Source organism: Chiroxiphia lanceolata, chromosome 1 (genome assembly GCF_009829145.1).
Source record: "Chiroxiphia lanceolata isolate bChiLan1 chromosome 1, bChiLan1.pri, whole genome shotgun sequence".
Lineage (NCBI taxonomy): Eukaryota > Metazoa > Chordata > Aves > Passeriformes > Pipridae > Chiroxiphia > Chiroxiphia lanceolata.
This window is the reverse complement of record NC_045637.1, coordinates 137,163,668-137,186,625: the sequence shown is the minus strand read 5'-3', so window position 1 is coordinate 137,186,625 and position 22,958 is coordinate 137,163,668. Positions and strand designations below refer to the sequence as shown.

Genomic DNA, 22,958 nt, shown 5'->3' with positions numbered 1-22,958 from the left:
ATACAACAAAAGCGATGTTTTGTGCTTTGTAGAACTTAGCCTTTCTTTGGATTCCTGATTCACTGAATTAATGGCAGTAGAAAAAAAAGTCCAATAACTTCTGGAAAATTGGAGACTATCAAACGGGTTTGATGGCACAGGAAGCGTGATGTAGAGAAAGTCAGAGCAGAAAGGCTTCGATGCAAGGAGGAAGAAAAGAGATGGAGGTTCTAGAGTAGGTGGTTCTAGAGTAGGTTGCTCCATATATGAATGACACTACTGCTTAACTGAAGGGTTTGTTTTGTTGTTGTTTAATGTGACTTGCTAATTATGTAAGTTAAAATACAATACATCATATATAATCTTCGATAATAAGAATATTAAGGACTTCAGGTGACTGAAATAAATTACTGTAGCTTATTAGTTAACAATACTTAAAGAATTATTACCTCTTTTGAAGGGTGTAAAAGCAGCAGTGACCTCATGTTGGAGCTGTTTTCTGAAATGACAGTTGAAAAGATGCCTGGTAGGTTGTAGCTACCTGGACAGAGAGTCTGGGCTTCTTTTGAGTTATATTTAACATTTTGGCAAGTTCTGCTTAATTGCAGTTACCAACATAGAGTAAAAAGTTATCTGTACTTGTAAGATTATACCCTGGTACAGCAATCCTGTTTTGAATATAAGTGCTTTTCTCTTCAACACTAACACAGGCTTGAGATTTCTGAGTATTTCATGCTTTTAATGTAAGTAGAATCACTAGGGCAGTTTTTCTAGAAGAAGGAGGATCCTACAGATACTGAGTAGTGTTACATGTCCAGGTTACACATGCAGATTATTTAACGTGGTATTGCAGTGGTTGACATCAGAATGGACACTACAAATTTTAGTTGTTTATTGCTTTAATTCTAAGGATTTCTTCAGTCATTTAAGAGCCAACAAGTTGTTTTCAAAATTGGCTGTCATTCACCTGCAACTAATGCAATTGTAGATGGACTTCTAAAAATGCATCCATATTTAAATGAACCCTGTTTGGGACAGGGTAGGGTAAGAGTTAATACTTTTAATTGGATGTTTCTTCTACCATTGAGTTTTTCAAAGCCCTGCTGGAGAAACAGCTGAACTGTTTCCTCAAATTAAGGAAACTAAACCACCTGCCTGTGTACACAAGTTCTTCCTCAGAGGAGACTTTATTTAAAACAACCCCAAAACAAAACAAACACAAAACCAAACCAAGAACACCAACAACAAATAAAACCCCAACAAAACAAAAAATACAGGCAGAAGTCTATTTAAACTTTTTGTTCTCATATTGAATTTCTTTTACCTAGCATCTCTCTCTGCCCCCATTAGTTAATGTGAATATTTTGCTTAGAGCAGCTCTGTCTGTGGGTTCAGGTTGCTGAGCTTCTGCCCATGCCTGGCTCTCATTTGTCCAGTTGAGTGTCTTTCTCCTACTTCCCTTCCTCCTTCAAAATGTCAGATTTCAGAAGGAGGCACTTAAAATAATTAAGGTGGGCCTTCACTGAGGAAAAATGCTTTGTTTGCATGCCCTTGTGATGGCCTATGGCATTTTATTGTAGCCTGCATTTTATGTCAAGAAACTGGAAGAAAAATGGGCGAGAGGATGAGAGAAACTAAGAAAATGAGTGGTTTTTTTTTTTAAACTGTTGACAATTGTATTTTGAGAGAGACTACATAGGTTTTTATATCCACGCATTTGGTTCAGTTAAATTTAGGGGTGAAAACAGTATCTTTAAGCTTGTTTGCAGAAACGAAGGGAGTTGAATATGCAAAATGTATCATAAATCAAATATCTGTGCTATGAAAGAAGCATTAAGTGGAGTGTAAATTACATAGACTATTACCAAGTTTAATTCTTATAATGTGGTTAAGAAAAAGATAGGAAAAGAATGCAAATTGTTTCTAAGGTCATTTATAGTTAACTCTTTCATGAGAATGACCTGGAAGAAAGTTTTTTATTTACAAAAATAGATAAAAGAAGAAGGGGGAAGACCCCACAAAAAATCAATTAAAACTATCATTGGAACTAAAATTTCTTCTTAGAAAGAAATAAACTAGCTACATGTAGTGTGCAAGAATTTCAGTTCAAGTAGTGTATGCAATATGGAGCAGACAGTTGTGTTAATGTGTTCTTTTGTGGAAGAACTGTCATAAATAAATTGCAGTTTATTCCAAAAACAGCTGACTGGGGATTTTTCTTTGCATGTGCAGACACACAACTTAAGAAAAGTGGTCTTTTAAAAAATATTGTTAATTATTCTTCACAAAATATTTCCTTCAGAAAACAGAAGATAGGAGTGTTTCTTAGTATTCCTTTCAACTACTTTTCCTCCACGTTGATGTGGTGAAGTTTAGCAATGAATGGCTTTATTTTTACACCAACTAAATCATGAGCCCTTGTCCTGAGGGTAATGAAACAGAAAGCATTTCTGTTTGTTTCAGACAGAAACGAGTTCTTTATAAGAAAATAAAGTGTCCTTCTTTTGTCTCTAATCCTGTAGGTGTAGTGCACACACCCTTGCAGTGAGCTGATGGGAGGACTTCTGGTGGCTTGCCAGTAATGAGAAGGCAGTTCGTGCTCAATATGTAGTTGCACTGGGTAAAACCCAGTGAGATTATCAACAAAGCTTTCAATTACAATTGAAACTTGTGTTTATAAAGACCTTTGTGTAGCACAGAGTGAATTAAAACAAAAAGGCCAGTAATTTATTTTTATGTAGGCTACCAGATGGTAATTACTGTAGCTGATTTAGTAGCCTGGAATAGATTCAAACTAGTGACCCAGAGGTGTTTAATTTCTTGGCATTTTTTGCTCAGGTTTTCTTTTTATCCATGATCACAGTTCAACACCTGTTTAGAGATGGTTCAGCTTTGGCCTTAAACGGATTGGCAATGTGTCATTAAACTCAAGAGGCTTTGCCAGCAGGGCATCTCCTTTGGCAAGTTAGCTTTTAAGCAAGATTTGATTAGATCAGCAAATGTATTTGTGAGTTGTTTTTCTCTTCACATTTGACTATATAAAATGGTGTGAGATTAAAACAAACTTTATTGCATTTAATAATGTATGCCTTAAAAATATTTTTTTTTTAAAAAAAGAGCTTTATTCAAGTCGGTAAGGTTAAATATATCTTTATTCCCCAGCTTTACAGGGTTTTGATGTTCCAATTCACTGTACAGCACCAATGTTGATATAATTTGTGGGGAGTGAGCAGTTGCAGGATGTGTGGCACGAGTGATTGCCCATTTGCTCTGTTTCTTGCTATTTCACAGCTGTTGGGAGAACCAAAGTAGGGATGAAGCTCTTGACCCTGAGGTCAATTAGAAGCTTAGAAGCGGGTCAGAGGAGAGGGGATGGTAAAACAAGTATTCTGGGTGTATGCAAGTGAGCAAAAATAATTTGTGCCTAACAGGGTATTGTTTGAGGCTCTGGAGACAAAATGTGGTGCACAGTAAAAGTTTCAAGTAAATGTAAGACAGTAAACAAATTTGCTTTTAATTGCCTGCTCTGCTGTGGCAGCTTCTTCAGATCACTTACTGTAGTCTGCATGTCCTACCACACATGTCAGAGGAGCGTAGATCCGACAGGAGCTCCTGTGTGTGAGGCAATACTGGCTCTCAGTTAATGGAACTGCTCTGTTGCGGTATGAGGCTTCATGGGGTGTGAAATGGGTCCCAGAGAGGCCTTGCAGCACTGGCCTCTGTTCCCACTTCTGGCTGCCTTAGTCTCACCACTGGGCACGTGGAATTCCCAGCAGGTACTGCAGTGCCACCGCCAGCTGCTGGTCACCTGGTGCACTCGAGGCTTGGGAACCAGGCTGCAACTGCCCACAGGCTGTGCACAGCTGAAGAGCCTCACCACACCTGGTATTATTCCAAGGTCGAAGCGTGATTTTCTGATTACACAGGAGAAAATAATGTAATTCTTATTTATTTACTAGATTGCCTTTGGGCAAAGATGTAAAAATGCCAAAGAGAAGTATAAATCATTATGTTCAACTCTTTTTTTTTTTTTAAACATTATTTCTTACCATAATATGTTGAAATCACTGGTTTAGAAACCCATCCAAAGAGTATTTTTGCTGTGGTATAATGGCTTGCATTTTTATTGCATAGAAATAACAAATTGAAGGTCAGCTGTTGCAGTAAATTTAATTTAATTCCTTTCTCTCTTTTTTTAATATAAATTGTACAATAACACTGCACTCAAAAAAACCAAAAAATTGGTTCGTGAACTCCGTACAAGTATTTAAGTCTATAGATTGATTTAATAAAAATTAGTCCAAAGAAAATTATTTCAATATACTGATTTTAAGTATGCTTGTGGGAGAGTTTTCAGTTAACTGTAAATTCTGAGGGGATGCATTTTGTTTGTATCAATCCCTTACCCAGGGAACCAAGATGTGGAACTGATTCAATCACAAAATCTGAAATGAAGATTCACATAGGACAAATACAGCAAGTTGTTTCCAATGTTTTTCTTCACTCTCCTAATCTCCAGTGTTTCTGAGGTAGACCAGAAAACCAGCAAGATTAACTGGAGGAAAAAATGGCCAAAATCAAAAAACCGCAAAGCAAACAAACAAAGAAAACCTCATCACCCTCTCCAAAAGTCAAGGAGAGGCCAAAATGACATAGTCTTACTCAGCACTGAAGTTTTCGGTTCTAGAATTAGCACAGTGTGAATAAATGCTGTATCTGCTGATTTAAAAGCAACAAACAAAAAACCCACATAAAATCCCAACCAAAACCCCAAAGCCCCAAACAAATGAAAAAAACCCCTTGAAAGTCCAGTATCACATATTTCTGTATTTCTGTATAATGCAAGCTCAGTTTTGTCTTGGCAATCTCAAATTTATTAACATGACATGATACTGATATAAAGCGAGAAACTATATTTTCAAGGATTTTTCAGTATTCTTGTTTGTGATTAAAATATTGCAAATATGTGTTTTCATTTTTATTCCACAACACTTTTTGAAAATTTTTATTAAATATGAGCGTAAACACAGGAACTTCTTATATATGACAGTTTAAATATAATTTAGAAATACTAACAGCAGAACTTTGCATTTCCAATACATTCTTTCTACCTTCTGTTCCTTTTTGGAAAGTCTATATTTGAAATTGTAGTATAATAAACCAGCATATATCAGCCCTCTTCTTATTTTTGCTTAACTAATTACATGTTACTGCTTTGGTGATGAGAAAAAGTAATGTATTTGCATTGATGCTCTTTCTGAAAACTTCTGAAACTCCTGCAAATGAGAACAAAATATTTCTGATTAGGTAAGGTTTAGTTAGAAGTGTTCCAAACTTTGTACTTGTGTGTCTCTTTTCTTTCCATCCCCAGAAGTACAAAAATGTTGCTTTTCTTATGATTATTACCTCTAGAAGGTGAAGTATATGTCAGGTATAAATTTTTGATGTTGCACATATTTTGAGCTGTAAAATCATTACCAATTCTTGGGGTAGGAGCATTAGATTGGAAGAGACTGTATCGATGTTGCCAGTGTCTTCAGGGCCCTAAAATGTTTGCATTGTGGCAAAACGACTGCTTAAATTTATCATGTTGGAAAAGTAAAAAATCTGAACATAAATCTATTTTTAAATACTTATGCTACCAAAACTGGTATGCTTGAAAATGAATATTCCTGTTTAGACTGATTGAAAGCTAATGAGGAGTAAATTGAAATGGGCTTATTTATGTTAAGGCAGAAGTTTTCTTCAAAGAACTTCCTATTTAAATGGTTTTCTAGTGTTTTTTTCATTTTGAGCTGTAAGGTCTAATACCCATAAAATTTGTGTCTATGGCTAAAATCTTTACTCAGGTATGCCTTTTAATTTCTCTTTACAACCTGTAGAGCTATTTTTTATGCTTTTCTGGGAAGGATTTGATTTTCAAATCTTCAAAATCCATTTTGAATAAAGCTTTTAGTTGATTTTTTTCCCTTGCTTTTCTTTATATGTATACATTTGTCTGTGCTTCAAAATGTGCAGTCTCCCTTTTTTTTTTTTGCTATTATGGTATCAGCCATAATAAACTTATCAATAAGATAAAAGACTGATGTTACCTTTATTACCTGCATATTACTCCATTTGTAGTGATAATCCATTTTATATCTATAAAGCAACAATACTACCAAATTTCATTTATGTGCTTCTGACTAGTTTTCTTTGTTGTTCAGCTATTGTGTCTCATTTTCATCTGAGCCACATTTCCAATTGTTCTGTGATTGACGTGCTGGAGAGATTGACAGTTACCCCCTAGTGCCTGCTGTCTGGAGATCCCACAAGCAATAATGGATTTTACACCAGAATTTAGCATCAAATATTGGCTTTCAGTGTCAAATGGGTTAAATTTAAATGCCAGTTAATTGTAGCCATTTTGAAATCATAGCCTTAAACAAAAGCGTTTTTTGGATATCAGTATGTCTGAGTCCTGTGTATGCCACGCAACCCAAATGTCTCAAACTTACAGCAGAAGTAAACCATTGCATTTATGGCTGTTCCTGTTTCTTAATGAAGCAAATAGTCCAGATCTGGAGAGTATAAGTAAAGTTTCCATATGTGGTAGAGAATTCATATTTCAGGTAAATATATATATATATATAAAAGAGAACCAATAATAAATATAAAATATAAATATAAATATAATTATATATAAAATATATGTTAAAAAGAGAATAAATGTTGATCCTAATTTTCTAATTTAATGTTCTAACATAGAAACTGAATAAATTTCCTCAAATGTTAATACTAGTCCTCCTGTACCTACACATTTTTTTTAGCCACAGTTCTACTAAAACCACCAAAAAACCCCTCTTCCCCATCCCCAAACCCAAAACTTATAAGCATGTGAGATGGTCTGTTCTGTTATGTTCCAGCAGCAAAAAGTTATGTAAACTCTTTAAAATTACTTCTGTGTTCAGTGATTTCTACATACACCTGGCAAAGAAACGTGACTTCCCATTTCCTGTACCCAATGTAAAGACAAATAGAGAGTAAAAAGAGGTATTTTGGAAGGAGGTGGAACCTTACTGTTCTTTTGTGGCAATTAGAGTTGTTCTTCAAGCCTGCTGACTTGTATTGATGAGATGTCTCCAAAACATTACAAAGTTCTGCTCAGAGCTGGGCCTTGGTTCCTGTCCTGTGTTTTCCCACCTCCCTCAAGTGTCTTTGCAGGGGTAGATTCCAGCATAACATGAGGAACAACTGTTGTGTCACAGTATCTTTGCAGGAAGAAACGGTTTTGAATGATTTCTACCATTAGAGGCAGCAATAATGACTGCTTACCTCAGTTTGTTCTTTTCAAGATTTGTTAAGATGTCTTATTTCATGTTAATGATACCAGGTTGTGTTCAAATCTGTGGAATTATAGTTGAAATTATAAAAAACCATTTACTACTGTTTTACAATACATTTTACATTAAAGTTTAAATCACCCTTTTTATATATAAAATGGTACTGTTAGTGTTATAACAAGAAATTATTTTTAGCTATAAAGAACTAAAATTGGGGTTTTCTAATTCTGTAATTTTTATGTAATACAATAGATATTCTGCATGCTTGGAAAACATAAATAACTTGTGTATTTCGGCATTTCTATTATAAATTCCTTGGTTTTGAATGAGTATAGAAATCTCTTAAACTGGTAAGTGAGAGTAAGAAAACTCTCCATACTTCTTACTTCAGCAATCTAGTTGTTCAATTTGGAAAGCTTTCAATGCAAATCTATAATTATTAATTCATCAGATTTTGGAAACGTGTACCTTATTGTGGTATTTGTGACAAGACTTCTAGTTTTATGTATACATTTGGTATATGGATTTCAAACTGGAATCTAATCCTTGGAGAAAAAACCAGTATACATTATTTTCAACACTTTAATGGCAATGTAGAAGTTGATTTAAAAAAGAAAGGGGAACAAGCTGGAACATGCAGTTAGTGTTACCTTAATGAGTTCACACTAAGGTGACTGCTACCTAGCAGTCGCCTTTGTTTGTCCCTGCACACACTACTTTAATTAAAAACTTTTCTTTCTCTGTTGAACTTCCAGATTGTTGATGTCAACAAAGGTGGAGGTACATGGCCTCTTCCAAAGCTGTAGGTGGTTTCTCTAATCATTTTGCTTTTCAGGTTGTCAATGAGCATCATAGTCTATAATATCAATGCTATTACATTTGAACCTTTATTACACAAATTCTACATTCTGAGCAAATACTTTCTAGACTGAAAATTGATGTAACTCAAGGAAACAAATATATCTTAAAATTTTTTTCGAGGTTAATTGAGAACTTAAAACAGAGCCATTGCAATAACTTGTTTGTATAAGGATGCTAATGCCATTGCAACGTTTTCTTAAAGGATGCCAGACAATTATATATAGAATATAAAGAAACAAAAATGAAGGCGAAAGAAGATGCCCTGGCTAAGGCTGAACTTGAAACACTTCAGAGTGAGTTTTTACCACTGTCTTAATAAACAAAGATGTAATATGAATGCCTTCTGCACTGGATGTATATGAACAAACATTTTTATAATCTCCTAAAATACATGCTTTATATATTTCTGTCCTGCTGTTAAATTTAAATAAGCTTTTAATTTTGTGGCTAATTTTGCAGTAGGCTGCTGCTTTTTTCCTATAGAAGCATAAAACTCAGGTGATAGATGTATCGTAGCAAAAAGAACATACCTTGCTAGAAATGTTGCTTTACAGGAGCAGGAGATCTTAAAATTATAGATCTTGAAGTAAACATTTTCCAAAGTGACATCTTGAATTTTGAGCATTCTTGTATTCTCTTTGTCTGTAAATATTTTTTAAAATAACGTGTGTAATAATTCTTTTGTGTATATATTGAGTTGATTTTTGTGATAGAAAGTGAACGTAATGTGAATTTCCAAATGCATGAATGCAGACTTCAGACATGGATTCATGCTATTGTTGGAATAGGTGCTTTAAAGTCTTTACACTCTTAAAAAAAGACCAGAGAAAGCAATTAACATTTCCCTTAATAAAGTATTCAGAATAATTATAGGTGACTTTTCCTTTTCTTTTTTCAGTTCATTGCTTTTGACAATGAATTACCCTACAAAAAACCTACCCTCTTCTGAAGACAATTTGAAAAGTTTTTTGTCTGCGTTTGTATGTGCATGCTTGCTTTATTTACTATACTTAAGTGCATGCTTTTAAGTTCCTTTATTCTGACAAGTGCATTGAGTGCCCTGTGATAATTTACTAGCTTGGAGTATGCATAAGCCGTTAGGCACTTAAAATACAGCTGCATAATTTATATTTACAAAATAGCTTAATTTTGTAAAATCAGCAGAGATCCAGTTTCAGTGGTAATTCCCAACTTCTCTGTAGCTGAATCCATTTTGGGAAAATGGATAACATTCAGCACCTCAGTGAGCATCGTGGACCCAGGCCAAATCTAGGAAAATAAAGCATTTAATGCTTGTTAGGGAGGCCTGCCATTATGTTTGAGATACCTACCACAAAATAGGCCCTTGAAAAGGGTCTTGACTTGGGTTATTAAAAACTTGTTAAATTGTCAGATAGCAGTGTATTGCCATTGTTCATAATAGCTGGCATGCATTCCTCATTGAAATCTGTGAACTAATGTTTTAAAAGGACTATTTTTTGAAAGCAGAAGTGCAAATGAAAATATAAAGTCATTAAATTGTAGTGTGCAGATTCCTGTGTCACTGAAAGGTCGGGGGTTTTTTTTGTTTTGTTTTGTTTTTTTTGTTACCTCAGCAGCAGTGCCCACATGTGAGAGGTTGGTGCATTTCCCCCTCCAGGTCACCCCTGACCTCTGAGAGAAGCACCACCCTGTCCCCTGTCACACTGCTGGGTGCAACACTGCATAACCCCCATGTCTCACTCGTGAGAGCGGGGTCCAGTCCTCACCCGTGTCACTGGCTGGCATCCTGCCCTGCCTTAGTAGGCTTGCTGGCAGGGAACTCAAGAAGAACTGAGAGTCACCACCTATAATTAGCAGAGTTTGAAATTTGGTACAGAATTATTTAGTCAGCCGTAGCAGTGCAGCAGAATGAGCTGTCAGTTACCTTTTTAAAAAATAAATAAGACTCCCAAGAGAGGAACAAGAGATGCATCCATGTTACTGTAGGCAAAAAAAATTATATCATTTTTTCCTGAAGCTTATGTGCAAAGCATCTGCTAAATTTGCTTATTTCATTATGTTACTCTGCATTGTCACTTCCCAATTAGCATAGAAAGGTTGTAAATCACCAAATGTGCATTTTATTTGCCCCTGTTCTTCTTAATTTTAGAGACCATCCCTTGGATGTGAGTTCATAATAACAGTTCCATCTATCTAATTGAGTAAACGTATCTCATGCTGATTAGCAATAGCTGTTTTACAGTGCTTGTTTTTTCATGGCCTAATTTCTGGTTTGCCCCCATGTCTACCTGCTTTCCTGCTCAAAGTGTGCAGTATTCTGTAGGCAGCTTGAACTAAAACCAGAGAATGGTACTGGAGGAGGAAAATATAACTTGCAAAATAGGAACAAGAGGACAGTATTAAGATGTCACTAAAGTGCTGTATTTGGTAAGGAGTGTGAAAAAATAATTTCTTGGTAAGTCAATATTATGCACAGTTTTGATTTAGTTTTGTAGCACGTTTGCAGTGCTTCTTATCACTTCTCAATCCATTCAAAATGGTCATTATTACCTTAATGAAATATAGCAACTTTACCTTACAGAAATACAGCAACTTACAGTATAATCTTATGTCTCTAGGAAATATGGGTTTGTGTGGAATTACAGATAACTGTGTGTTTTAGGGACAAAAACAGAGATGTTTTGCCTTACGTTTTCTGATGCATTTTTCACATTTAGATATCAGAACACAAAATTTATTTTTAAATGAAAGTGCTTTAATTAATAAACTTTCTCTCAACTTCTTCCTCTTCTGTAGTGTCACATGTATGTGATCTCTTCATCAGGGAATGATTCTTTAACAATATGTCCTTCATAGTCACAGGATGTGAAATAGAGTATGTATTAGCTGAACCAAATAGTCATTAAACGAAGATGACTTAAAGATACAGTGTCAGGACAGATGACTGACAGTTTTTAAATTTAAATTACGAGGTTTGAGTAGTTATCAGGACAAATTCTTGCAACTCTCAAGGTCTTTTTGCATGGATACTTCTTTCAACCACATCCATTTTGGGGAAACGCATCTATTTTTCTTTCTTTATACTTAGCCTTGGTAGTTCTCTTACTTTCCATTCTTCTTAGTTTCTTTTCCCTGTCCTTCAATATGAAGACTTTACATTTATTTTTACAATATGCCCTTTTAAAGAAATGGCACCTGGTAGATATTGCAGGTGAACTCTTCACTGGCATCCCAGTTACCAAATGTATTTGCATTGTAAATCCAGAATTCTTGTTGTGATGTACAAGGCATCTGGAATAATCTGTGGCAAGTAACTGTTTTGTTTCTAGTTATAAACCATGTTGAATAGTTTGTAGTTTTTTGAGGCTTTTTCCTTATCACTCCCATCATTCAAGCTTTAACTGAAGTACGAAGTTACGAGTCCTGTGGCTGCATGACTAGGGCTGTGTTGGGTGATTATGATGTGGTGTGATGTAGTATGATGTGGTTATGATGTGTCTCTTCACAGGGCCTTATAGCAAAGCACTCTTACCCAAGTGCCCGCCACCAAACATCCAGAGCTGTAGTGAAACCTTTTATACATTTGATCATGTTTGGTTAGGCTTGGTTGTTCTCCCTTTCCAGACAGCTCAGAATACAGCATGCTGCTTGGGTAGCTTTTTATATTGTTTCGTGAAAACTAGGATAGGAGACATCATTAGATCATTCCGTATAATGTGTTTATTTCAGACCCATATTGGCAAAAGTCAGTGAAAAATACTGACTCTCCTGACTTGTCTTGTTTGACTTGTACCAGTGATGCCCTTTAGCTTTGTGCATCTTGTTATACAAGAAATTATATTGATCAGAAGGCCTCGAAATGCCTTCTCTTCTTCATAGTTTGTTGAGACAATTAATTTTACTATTATATAGTTATATCTTAATTTCAGTATAGATTTCTCTAGATGTAGCTTTCGGTAGTTCATTATTAGCATTTGTCTGTGCCTTAATATAAAGCATTTCTTTAGCACTTAATTTTTGTGGATCTTCTGTACTTAGTTTTCCAATGTAGTGGGGCCTGGGTTTGTATATAGTCTTCTAAACTTTGTCATCTTCATATCATAAAATTGTGTTCCTTTGTGATTATTGTTCTGTTTACAGAATCACAGATTACCTAAGTTCCTATTGCTCTGATAGCTCATTTCAGGTTGCTTGTCCACCATAACTGTGAGCCCTTACATCAAAGGTTCCTTGCACACAGTCCCTTGTAAGTGCAGGTATAGCACAAGATCCTTAACTATATTTTTCAAAAATGCTTTTGATTGGTCCCAGACTACCAGCTGGTCCATGTTCCTACTTCTTCCTGTGCTTTCCTCATCCCTGTAAACCATTTTGACCAAACTGATGGAATCTAGCACTATACTGAAGGTGACTTTCCTTTTACTTCCAAATAATTGACAAATATCTTGGATAATTGTGTTTAGTGTTAATCTCTGCCAAAATGCAGTGTTGACATGTCTGCTCAGTAATGATTTGCTGACAGGCAGGTTCAGAGAAAATTAATTCATGCCGTGCATGCTTTTTTGGTCGGTGTGGGTATGAATGTTCTGATCACTTAATTGTTACCTCTGAAGCCTAATTATGGCAAACTATGTATCATCCATTTCACTGATTGTTTTGGCAGGCCTGCCGAAAGAATTTTGAACTTGCAAGCTCATGTGCTTTTCCCAGTTGTTTCAACTAGGCTTGTACGATACCTCTCCCCGCAAAACTTGGTTCAGATTTTATGGAAAATATTCCACTAACATGCAGTGTATGAGCAGAATCCACATTTCATTGTATATTTGTTGGAAGGCAAATTAGCTCTCAAATATTGGAGCCTTGTTTCTAACCCTTTTGTATTTGGGGGGAATTAGAAGTTTGGGGAAGGATAGATACTCAGAGAAAAAGATGAAAGGCATCAAAATCTGCAGCTTGTGAGAAGTTTTTTGTGGCTGAGGATACATTCATCCCTGAACATGTCTTTAGTCAGTTTACTCGAAAAATAAACTAGCTTGTAGGTCCCAGTACAGTAGAGGTGTATATCTGTCTCTAACTCATTCATATAATCTCATTGACTTTATTATGAGTACAGAAATGTGTACTTTTTTGAACATATGTGTGTTTGCCCCATATTTGCATTGATATTGAACATGGTTTGCTCCAGTTTTTCAACACTGTCAAAACCTTAGTAAAAAATTTTTTTGGACATCTGGGTTCTTTGTGTTCTGTCTGACTGTGTTGCTGTATGTGCAAGTGAATTTTTCTCTGTCACGTTTAAAACAAATTTTAATGTTCTAAAAGCTTTGGTTTGGTTTTGTAGGTAAGTGCACAGTGTTGAAAAAAGAGATCTCAGTGCAGTATCTTACTAATTTGGCAAAAGGATGTTTGCTGTCTACCTCTGTGTGTGGTTCATATTTCTTGCTTATCAATGCATGAGATATCAGGCAGCCTGTCCATTTGATTTTCAAGACATCACTGTCTTTTTGGACTATATTTTCTGTGAATTCTTGTTCATACTTAAAGCTTAGAAGTCTTGAAGAGAAAGGGAGCTACAACTTGATGTGTCATACTTTCTTTGCAGAATTCAGAACTTGTTTTTGGTTTATTTCTTTCTGTATGAAGCAGTTTTTTCTTTCTGTGAAAAATTCTCTGAATTCTTTTTATTTACACCAACTAACATGTAAAATCAGTATATATTTTTCTTCAAACTTTAAAATACAGGACCTCTGATACTTGTTACGGAAAAAAGCACTGTTGTTTTAGTACGTGATTACTTGATCCAAAAAGGCTAGCTGGTTTCTTATCTGACAGCTGATATATCTTAAAGTAAGGAATCATTAGCCAGATACTATTAATTCTACCACTGATAAAATTAATGTAGTAACAGCATGGAAGAAGTAACAAGGAAGGTCAAAGTATCTGACCATGTGCAAGTAATTCATCAGACTTCAAAACCCAGATCATGGCACCAAAAACTAGGAAAATGTATAACCAGTACAGGAATAGTATTGGAGGCCTTTAGAAACATAAAATTATATACTTTATGAGAGTTAGCTGTGTGCTATCTGTTAAATTCTGTTAAATACACAGTCAAATTTATTATTCTGGTAAAGAACTTGATAGTTCTGCAGGTGGAAAATACTTATAGAAAACTAGTATCCTTGCAGTATGAAATCAGCAAATGATAAAATTTCTTCTGCTACAGAAGGACTAGAACTCTGTAAAGTCATGAATCATTTTACATTGGAGTGGTAGATACCAAAAAATTTCCATTGTGCTTATGACCTTGGATTCCATTTAGTTACTGCTGTTGCCTTGTTTTTTTATTTTATTTAATAAACTAGCAAAGTTACTACACTGTAATTTGGCAGTTGAAGTACATGATGTTCTCAGAAAATAGTAATGAGAGTAAGCTATTCATTTATCCTGTTGAGCTTGAAGTTAGGCTCTGTTTTTACCAAGATTGTTTTCTCTCCCCTGCTTTAGTTGTAGAGCACAAGTAACTCTGATTAAAGTCAAGGGATTTGGATATTGGTGCCCACATAGGGCGTAGAGGTCTGATTGGGTCTCCAGCAGACAGTCTACAATACTGAGAAGAATCTGTGAAATCTTTTTCTGAATGCTTTTCATGCATTTCACTTAGGTTTGTGTGTAACAGTATTAGAACAATATTTGAGACTAGAGGAGAAAAATGCATTTTAAAAGCCTGTTCTGTTATAGTGGATAGGCTAAACCCAGCACCATTAGAAGACAACAGTAAGTGTTCAGGGAACAGTTGCATTTCAAAACTCTGAATCACAGCTCTAATTGTCACTACTGTCAGCACAATCAAACACATCCTTACATTAGGTGGTGGTGGTGGCAGCTGCACCAACTTCCTGGCTGGCTGTCAAACCTTAGCAGATACAGGATTCAGCTGTCTTGGCGTTATCTACTATTTGGAAAACCTGATCCATATTCTCTTCGGGGGAAGCACTAGGTCAGATTGGAAGTATCTTTTGGGCTGCCATGAATTGGTGATAATGAAAAGATAGCATGAAAGAGGGAGGTTTTCTTCCTAAGTATTTCCTGTGGACTTCCGTTGTTTGGGTGAAATAGTTTCAGTGAGGTTTTGCTTTCTCCATCTTCACCTGAAAAAGCAACAGTACTTGGCTGCCTTAAGTTGAGACATCATACCTCTGAATATAACTTCTGAAATTCCTCTGTCTAAAATCCTTCGTGATGTTACCATTAAACCATTTTTATATGCATTCCTGTTTTAAAAAATGACTTTGAAAATTCTGAGGTGAAACTGTTTTCAATGGGTTATTGGGAGCCCTATGTCAAAGGTGCTGTGACTTCAATTCTTTTTTTTTTTTTTTTAATTCAATATGACAGCCATTGTGGTATTTAAGGGATATGCTGAACTCCTTCATCTTTTTGTATATGCATGGGAGACAGTAGAGATAAGGTTTTTTTAATTTTGGTTGAGTGCTTGTTTGAGGTTGTACAGCCATCTTCTCTAGGTGGGATTTTGTGTTCCTTTGATTGTCAGCAAACAGCAGGGTGTCTTATCTATGTTAGGTCTTCCTCTGTCACTTAACTGTCTGAAGAAAGCCTAGATACTGTCTTTGATACCTCATTTTAAAGAGAGGTGCAGTGTCTTCTGGAAATACTGTTACAGAATTTTTTCTAAAACTACAGAAAGAGCATAGATGACCTATTGGCAGGCTCTGCTCTTCATTTTTAAATGTTGGTTAGAAGCATTCAGACTTTAACTATTTGCATATTTTGAGAGGGAAAATTAATAAACAGTAGGTAATGGGGTGCAAGATAAAAGAAAAACCAACTGTCTCCACTGTTAAGTAATTCCAAGTGAACACATGGTGGGTTTGATTATTTTGTAGGATTGAAATACAGTGATGAAAATTGTCATTTAAGTTAACATGCTGGAATATTTTTGCCAGTACATGTGTTTGGGGTAAATAGCTAGTGAAGCCATTGTTGCTTATCCATGCAAATCTTGACTCTGACTCCAGAAGCTGTTACACATGGCAATTTTGGAGTAAAATAATATTAAATATATGTGATTTGATTATAAAAATTACCTTTTGAAATAGACAAAAAGAATTTTGCACCAGTGTTGTCTTTAATAGCATCTGCACAATGAGAAAAATGCTGGTGTTAATACTTTTGAGTTTTCACTTAGTTTTGTTTTTTAGGGAGCATCTGTCATTTCATTATATTTACTATGCATGCCTATAGAGGGATGCTAAAAAATTCCAAATACAAGTTTTTATTTAGTATTTCATTTATTGAGAGTAATTTGACAAGCAAAGTTAGAGATTTTTCACAAAAACAGGTCTCTGAACAATGTACAATGAAACTGAACAATGAAAAGTTGAATTAGTCATGCTGTTAACTTTCAAGATCTGTATAAGTTTCCTGCTCTTTTTGGACTTTCAAAAGGTGCTATGAGACTGTTCTCTCCGCCTCTATTATTTTCTTAAGTAGTCAGTTCCTAGGAGTTTGTCAAATCTGTGGAGTTTTTTTCATTATGCTGTTTCTGCACATATACAGTTAGGAAAAGAAATTCTGCATCAGAGCCTGTAGGGAACAGTCCTCTGTCCTCTTCAGGATTTTCTAAAAGAAGGTTTCCACGAAAAAGATTTTTCCTCTGAAGTATTAGGGCATGGTTGGAAAGGCAGATAAGCTGATCTTGCAGCCCTCCGCTGCTGGCAAGTATGGTTCTTCTTTTCCTTGCCCACCACCTTTAAATAACTTGGATGTTTTTCTTTTTGTTTGAGTGTAAAGAGTGATCTTCTACTAGCTTAGGGAATTGAGTTAGTTTGCTAAGTTGATTGGATGACTGTCAAAGCACAGAAGATGACAGAGGAGCATAAAAACATGCAGTAGAGAGTGGAAAGGTGGAGTCAGAGTAGAATTTCTCTCTTGGTTGCAGTGAGGTATTAGATCAGTTCTTTCAGTTTAGAAGCATCTAGTTATTGTGAATACAGCATATTTTTAAAACATGAGGAAAAAACAGAGGAGTCACACTGGGCATACTGAGTGTTCAGGCTTCTCTTTCTGCCCCTCATCTTCTTGTCTTTCCAACAGCTCTGTCAGTTTTCCATCTTAAGTCTTTCTTCTGAGATCATTTTATTTGCTGGGGTTTAGGTTATGTTGTCCCTCCTTCCTCTCTGTCCCTTAAGTTTGCTGCTCCCATTTAATACAATTTGAAGGACAGAGAGAGCAGAGAACAGTGATCAGTGTGAGAAACGAGGTCCAACATTTAAAACTCCCAAAATGTCCAAGTACTAGAACAGAGCTGTTTGTAGTTGCAGAATAAAGACGCTGTCCATTGACAGAGATGTTTGTAGGCAGCATAGCTGACCGTAAAGTAATACAAAAATGGTCTAAACATCACCTTTCTACCTTTACCAGTGCTCTGAAGCTAGCTGAACTTTTGAAATCTTTTAACAACTCCTGTGCTTTTGCCTGTACTAATCTTCATTGCCAGGTGGTGCAGCAGTAACAAGAGCTAACTGATTTTGAGGAGCTGATCTGGCCCTTAAAGGCATAGTTCAGATGGAAGAGGGGCTAAATGGGTGCATTCCTCTTTACTTCTAATAAAAATAAAATTATTATGCAAAACTCTGCTTCTCTTTTTAACAAAGAAATTGAAGCCTTTTCCTCAGTGGAAATTTTAATATAGGATTAAAAGTTGAGGAGCTAAGCCTGCTTCTGAATTGCACATCTCTGCAATACTAGTAGCATTACTTTTTCTTCTTTTTTTACTTTTGTATAGAGGAGAAGAAACCTAAAGTCAAGAAACCGAAATTAGAATTCCCTGTGTACATGGCTCTGGAATCAAATACGTATATACCATCGTATGATCATGGAGCTTCAATTGAAGAGATTGAGGAACAGATGGATGATTGGCTGGGAGGCAGGAACAGGACACAAAAAAAGAAGGTAAGCTCAAAGTCTTTCATGTTGTTTTGTATTTTAAATGTTGATTTGTTTGCTTGCCTCTTAGGAAAATGGAATATTGTGTGTATACCACCACTATTCATATACCATTGAAGTCTAGAGAAGTAGTAATTGTCTGGCAGAGACATAACAGAAGAAATTATATAAATGTTCAATGTAATTTGTGTAACAATACTGGAAATGTTGTTATAATAGGATGTCATTGACTGAACTGTATGAATGCTCTCTATGACTGTTCTTGTTCACTAGAAATTAGTAGAACATAATGCTGTCAAGTTATATGAGGCTTGGTTCTTTCTCTTAATTGCAGTTAATAACATTGCTTGCAAGAATAGATTCTTCTCTATTTAAAAAAAGGCAAAGGAAAAAGAAGCGTTCTTAATATACAGGTGTAGTATCTTTTGATTATGGAACTGCTTATGTATTTTGTGCTTTTCATCTGGAAAAGTCCTAACAAGTTGATTTAGGCCTTTTGTTAAGGTTCTTTCTACTCAGAGGCAAGGGTTCTTAGTGGCAGTTAGTAAATTTGTGTTCTGGTAAATTTTATTAAATCATACTGGCTTGAAAACGTATACTTTTCATCTTAGAACTGAGATGCACAGATGACAGAAAAAATGCTGTAAATTGGTCTCCTGACTTGAAAATCTGCCTTTCTTGAAAGACAGATGAGAAGAGTGGAGATTGGGCAATACGTTGACTTCAGTGTCATAATAGTGAAAGAAGTTCCTGCTGTCGTTTGTTTGATTCCTCTGTGCTGCAGATTTGCTTACTCATTTGTTTTCAAGCCTGTGAAAAATACTCTCTCCCATTTTTAGCCAGACCTGAAGTTTTTGCAAACATAATTTGAATTTTGCCTAACCCATCTAATCATCTGCTATTATTGAATTCAAGTCTCCTGACTTCGCAGTTGTCACTTTTCTCTTGCTTTTACTTTTTTCGTTCTGTATGATTTAGTACATCTGCATTATGTTTGTTTTTACATTTCTGTAACAAATCAATTCAGCAAATGTGCCTAACATTTGACTTCTGTGTAAGGGATTGACACACAGAATCCTTAACACTGGATCATATTTTCACATGCTTACAGAAAGTAAGGGCTTGGGTCCTTAATTCTACAGATGAGTTGTCTGGGAGCTAAGAGCATATGTACAGTCATTGTTTTGTTTACCTTAATTCAAGAAGTGCCTTTGGATTGGATTCCTGTTAGTTGCATCTCTCTGAACAGCTGTGTTTGCCAGGCTGTGTGGGCAAATATTTAAAGGAGAAAAGATGTTTGTTTGTTTTTGTTTACATTAGCTTGGGTTGGTTGCATGCTTGACTATCTGGGTCCCCAAATTCACCTTCCTCTCTGATGGAAATTGAGTATATATTTGGATTTCCATGCAAATGAAGAAGTTTAATAAAACTGTGCCTGTTCCATCTATAGATTTGCACCTCCCACACAGAGTATGTTGAAGTTGTGTCTTCACAGACACTGCTCAGAGAACAAGTTGTAGGTAAATCGTTTCAGATGTTCTCAACGAAACTAACTTGGTTTTCTACACTTACAGCTGGAAGTTCAGTATTGCATCTCATTGCTCTGATTAACGAGTGTATTTTTTTAATTACAAGCTGTTACAAAAGGGATTAACATTTTAGAGACAAGCAGGCAACTCGTAGGAATGCTGTCTGGCTAAGGTGTTTGACCTGAACAAACTGTGATGACGTGTGCTTCCTTTCCTTGACAGATAATATGTTATTAAGATGCAACATTGACATATAATACAGTAGTGGAGGGAAACAGATTAACAAACTGTTCAAAGAAATGGAGAATATACACTACTGGCTCTAGTAGCCTGTAGGAGCCATTTGTGTGTAATATGAGTCTGTGTCATGTGATTTGTAATAAGCTCACTGGGAAAATGGTTGTACCGCAACTGAATTGTTCCTAACTGTCATTCAACACATTTTCTGTTTTAGAAACATTTATTTTCCTTCACTTCACATCACAGACAGCTGAACTGGGTCAGCTTCCCTCTTCTGCCTTTTGCATGGATGTGAAATCAAGTGGTGTATAGCATTCACCTCTCAGTTCTGCTTGTCTTAGAAAAAAGTTACTCTTTCATAAATAAGTTTACCATCAAAATTTTTCTCAGGATTCTCATTCTTCACTTACAAGGAAACATCTTATGTTTTGTTTCTTTTCTCTTGTTGTAGCTCAGGGCTGTGGACTATATACAGCCAACCAGCCTTGAGAGCAGTTATGCATGTGGGGGCTTGGTAAAGTAGTATGTTACTTTGTCATCCTTCCAGGAGTAAAGTGGAGTTGCTGTCCCTGCTGTTGGTATCCCAAGTGTAGATGATTACAATTAATTTAATGTTATTCATCAACTGCTTTGCACTGCTGACGTTTGTACTTTAGAGGTGCCCTTAATCCATGGACTAGTGCTATACCCTGCAGAGTGCCCAGTTTTATAAAAAGTTCAGATTATGTTCAGTTGTTAGGTTGAAGTCAGTCTCTGTGATTTTATTTTTTTTTGATTACTGTTTCTATAGGATTTAAGTATTGAAGTAGATAAGGAACAGGCTATAGAGAAGATGCCTTCCTTCTTAGATATAGTAAAATGATCCACCAAGGGAAGGAGAAAGAGAAATGTTTTCCATATTTTTCATAAGGTTACATGGCTGACTGAAAATGTGCTTATAGCATAGTGAAGTTATTCTTCTGTCTGAGAACACACTAAGTTTATCTTCATAAGGAGCTTGTCTTACCATGTCGTTACTCTCTACTTAGCTCACTTTCTTTTAATATTCAGTTCTATTGGAAGATACTCAAATAATATCAGTACTGCAGAAGTGAGAGGTAATTTTTCTTCATTTCTGTAGCAGTGATCCATCCACCTTTAGGACTTTTTATACAGTTTTGATCCTTGTACCTTAAAAAAAAAATAGTTAACAGAAAGACTAGGTCAGCAATAAAAATAAATTTAGAAAATCATATTTAGGAGGGAAGGCTAAATAGATGGAGTTTTAGACCAGAAAAGGGAAACTGTTGGGGAATAATTGGATACATTATTTTTCCAGTCCATTACAGTTTTGTTTTAGGTAAAATTGTAATAATTTATTAGGACTTACTACCTTTCATAAATTCAGAGGAAAAGAAATACTGGATTTGTTTTGCAGCCAGGATGCTTCACTTCAGATTTGGGAATACATGTAGGGGGAGGTGCATAACTAGAGCATGTTGCCTAAACCATTTATGAAACATTTCTTTCTAACCTGTTCTTAAACTCAATCTGTTGGAAATAGTGCAGGGTGACTCAATTGTATTTGAGAGCATGGAAATGAAGTAGTGGGACTCTTGAGGAGGTTTTTTTCTCTATAGGAAATCATATACTTGTCTGAGACTAAATTGCATATTCATATAGAGCTGTTTATACTATTCATGTAAATTGCATGTGACTGTGAACCTCAGAGGAATTACTAAAAGCTCCTTCTCATGCTGATACAACAAAACTCTTCAAAGCAAGTAATGAAAAAGTTTATTTCTAAAATTATTTTTATTTTGTCGCTGAATGTTTGTACTGTTTCTGAAAAGTAGAAGATCTGCAAGATCTTTCAGGTTGTTGAGATAAATAGCTTAATTTACTTAGCTTGAGTTTCTGATTTTTTTTTTTTAATCTGTCATTGAAAGTGACTGGAAAACGTGTTCTGTGTATGCTTGTTAGGAATTAAGAGAAATTTAGAGGGAATGGACTTCCTTGGAGGTGGCCTGAATATGTTGTTAAGCCACTATTACATTACTTAGTAGACACTTAACTCTTTATTTTCCTGTTGAGCAACCTGTTCTGTGGAGCTTGAAGAAAGAAAAGCAACTTATTAGAGGACATATTTTGTTACATCTGATTTTGTTCTGTCATTTCTGCAAATATTCATGCAAGAATATATGTATTCACTGTTTTTGGAATCATTCTATTGAATCATTTCTCAGTGGGATTTCTCTCACTCTTTGTTCTGATTTGATTTTATGTGATTTGTAACACATGTTGTTTTCATGAGAGTTCATTGTTTATGTGAATAATATTGTTCTTTCATGAATATCTTGGCCCTTGAGAAATCAGTGGGAGATTTATTGTTGTCTTCAGTGGGACCAGGATTATAATTCCTTTTGGTTTATGGATTTCTCATCTTCTCCACTGGAATCACCTCTTCATTCCATATCGTTATTTGACTCACTCATCTCTGAAGGTAGAGTTCCAAGTTCTTTCTCAATGAGGAGTGAATACTTTTGACCTTTTCATATTTGGTCTGTAAAGGGGAGATAAAGGTGGAGAAAGGCAGTGCCTGATCCTTTCCAGCTGGACCAGATGTATGGATAGAAAATGATGTTTCTCATTATTTTTGTTTTTCATGTTATCCTGCAGCACTTCTTGGCATTTGTGTGTTTTTGATATTGCAGGAGCACCTGGCTTGATTTTACTAAATCAGGAGTAGTAAAAACTATTTTTATGCACAGTGCTTGGGAAGCTTAGGTAACATACATCTTCTGCATCTGCTATACTTTTTACCTTTAAATTAGGATTATTAAAAATACTGTGAAACAAAAGTATACATAAGTATTGTTTTTACACAGTTTATTGGTAGATGCTGGAAACATGGTAGTTAATATTTTTTCTTAATCGTTGAACTGTAGACTCTGATCATCTGGTACTGAACTCTGAATGCAGTTTATGTTTTTATTTTTCTCAGCGTGGGCCATCAAAGCACTGTGTTTCAGAGATAGGATATTGATAACTGAGTGAGCTTTTTAATCATGAAGGTTTTATTTGAAAGCTTGCTGTG

General features: G+C 35.6%; 1 protein-coding gene across 1 annotated transcript in view; it reads left to right on the top strand.

Annotated features, from left to right (window-relative positions):
• DNAJC1 (DnaJ heat shock protein family (Hsp40) member C1) overlaps positions 1–22,958 on the top strand; it is a 106,647-nt gene that overhangs the window by 48,332 nt on the left and 35,357 nt on the right. Inside the window, exons 7-8 of the mRNA XM_032707866.1 lie at positions 8,365–8,455; positions 17,953–18,119. Coding sequence (XP_032563757.1) covers positions 8,365–8,455; positions 17,953–18,119 — 258 coding nt within the window. The remainder of the gene's footprint in view (positions 1–8,364; positions 8,456–17,952; positions 18,120–22,958) is intronic.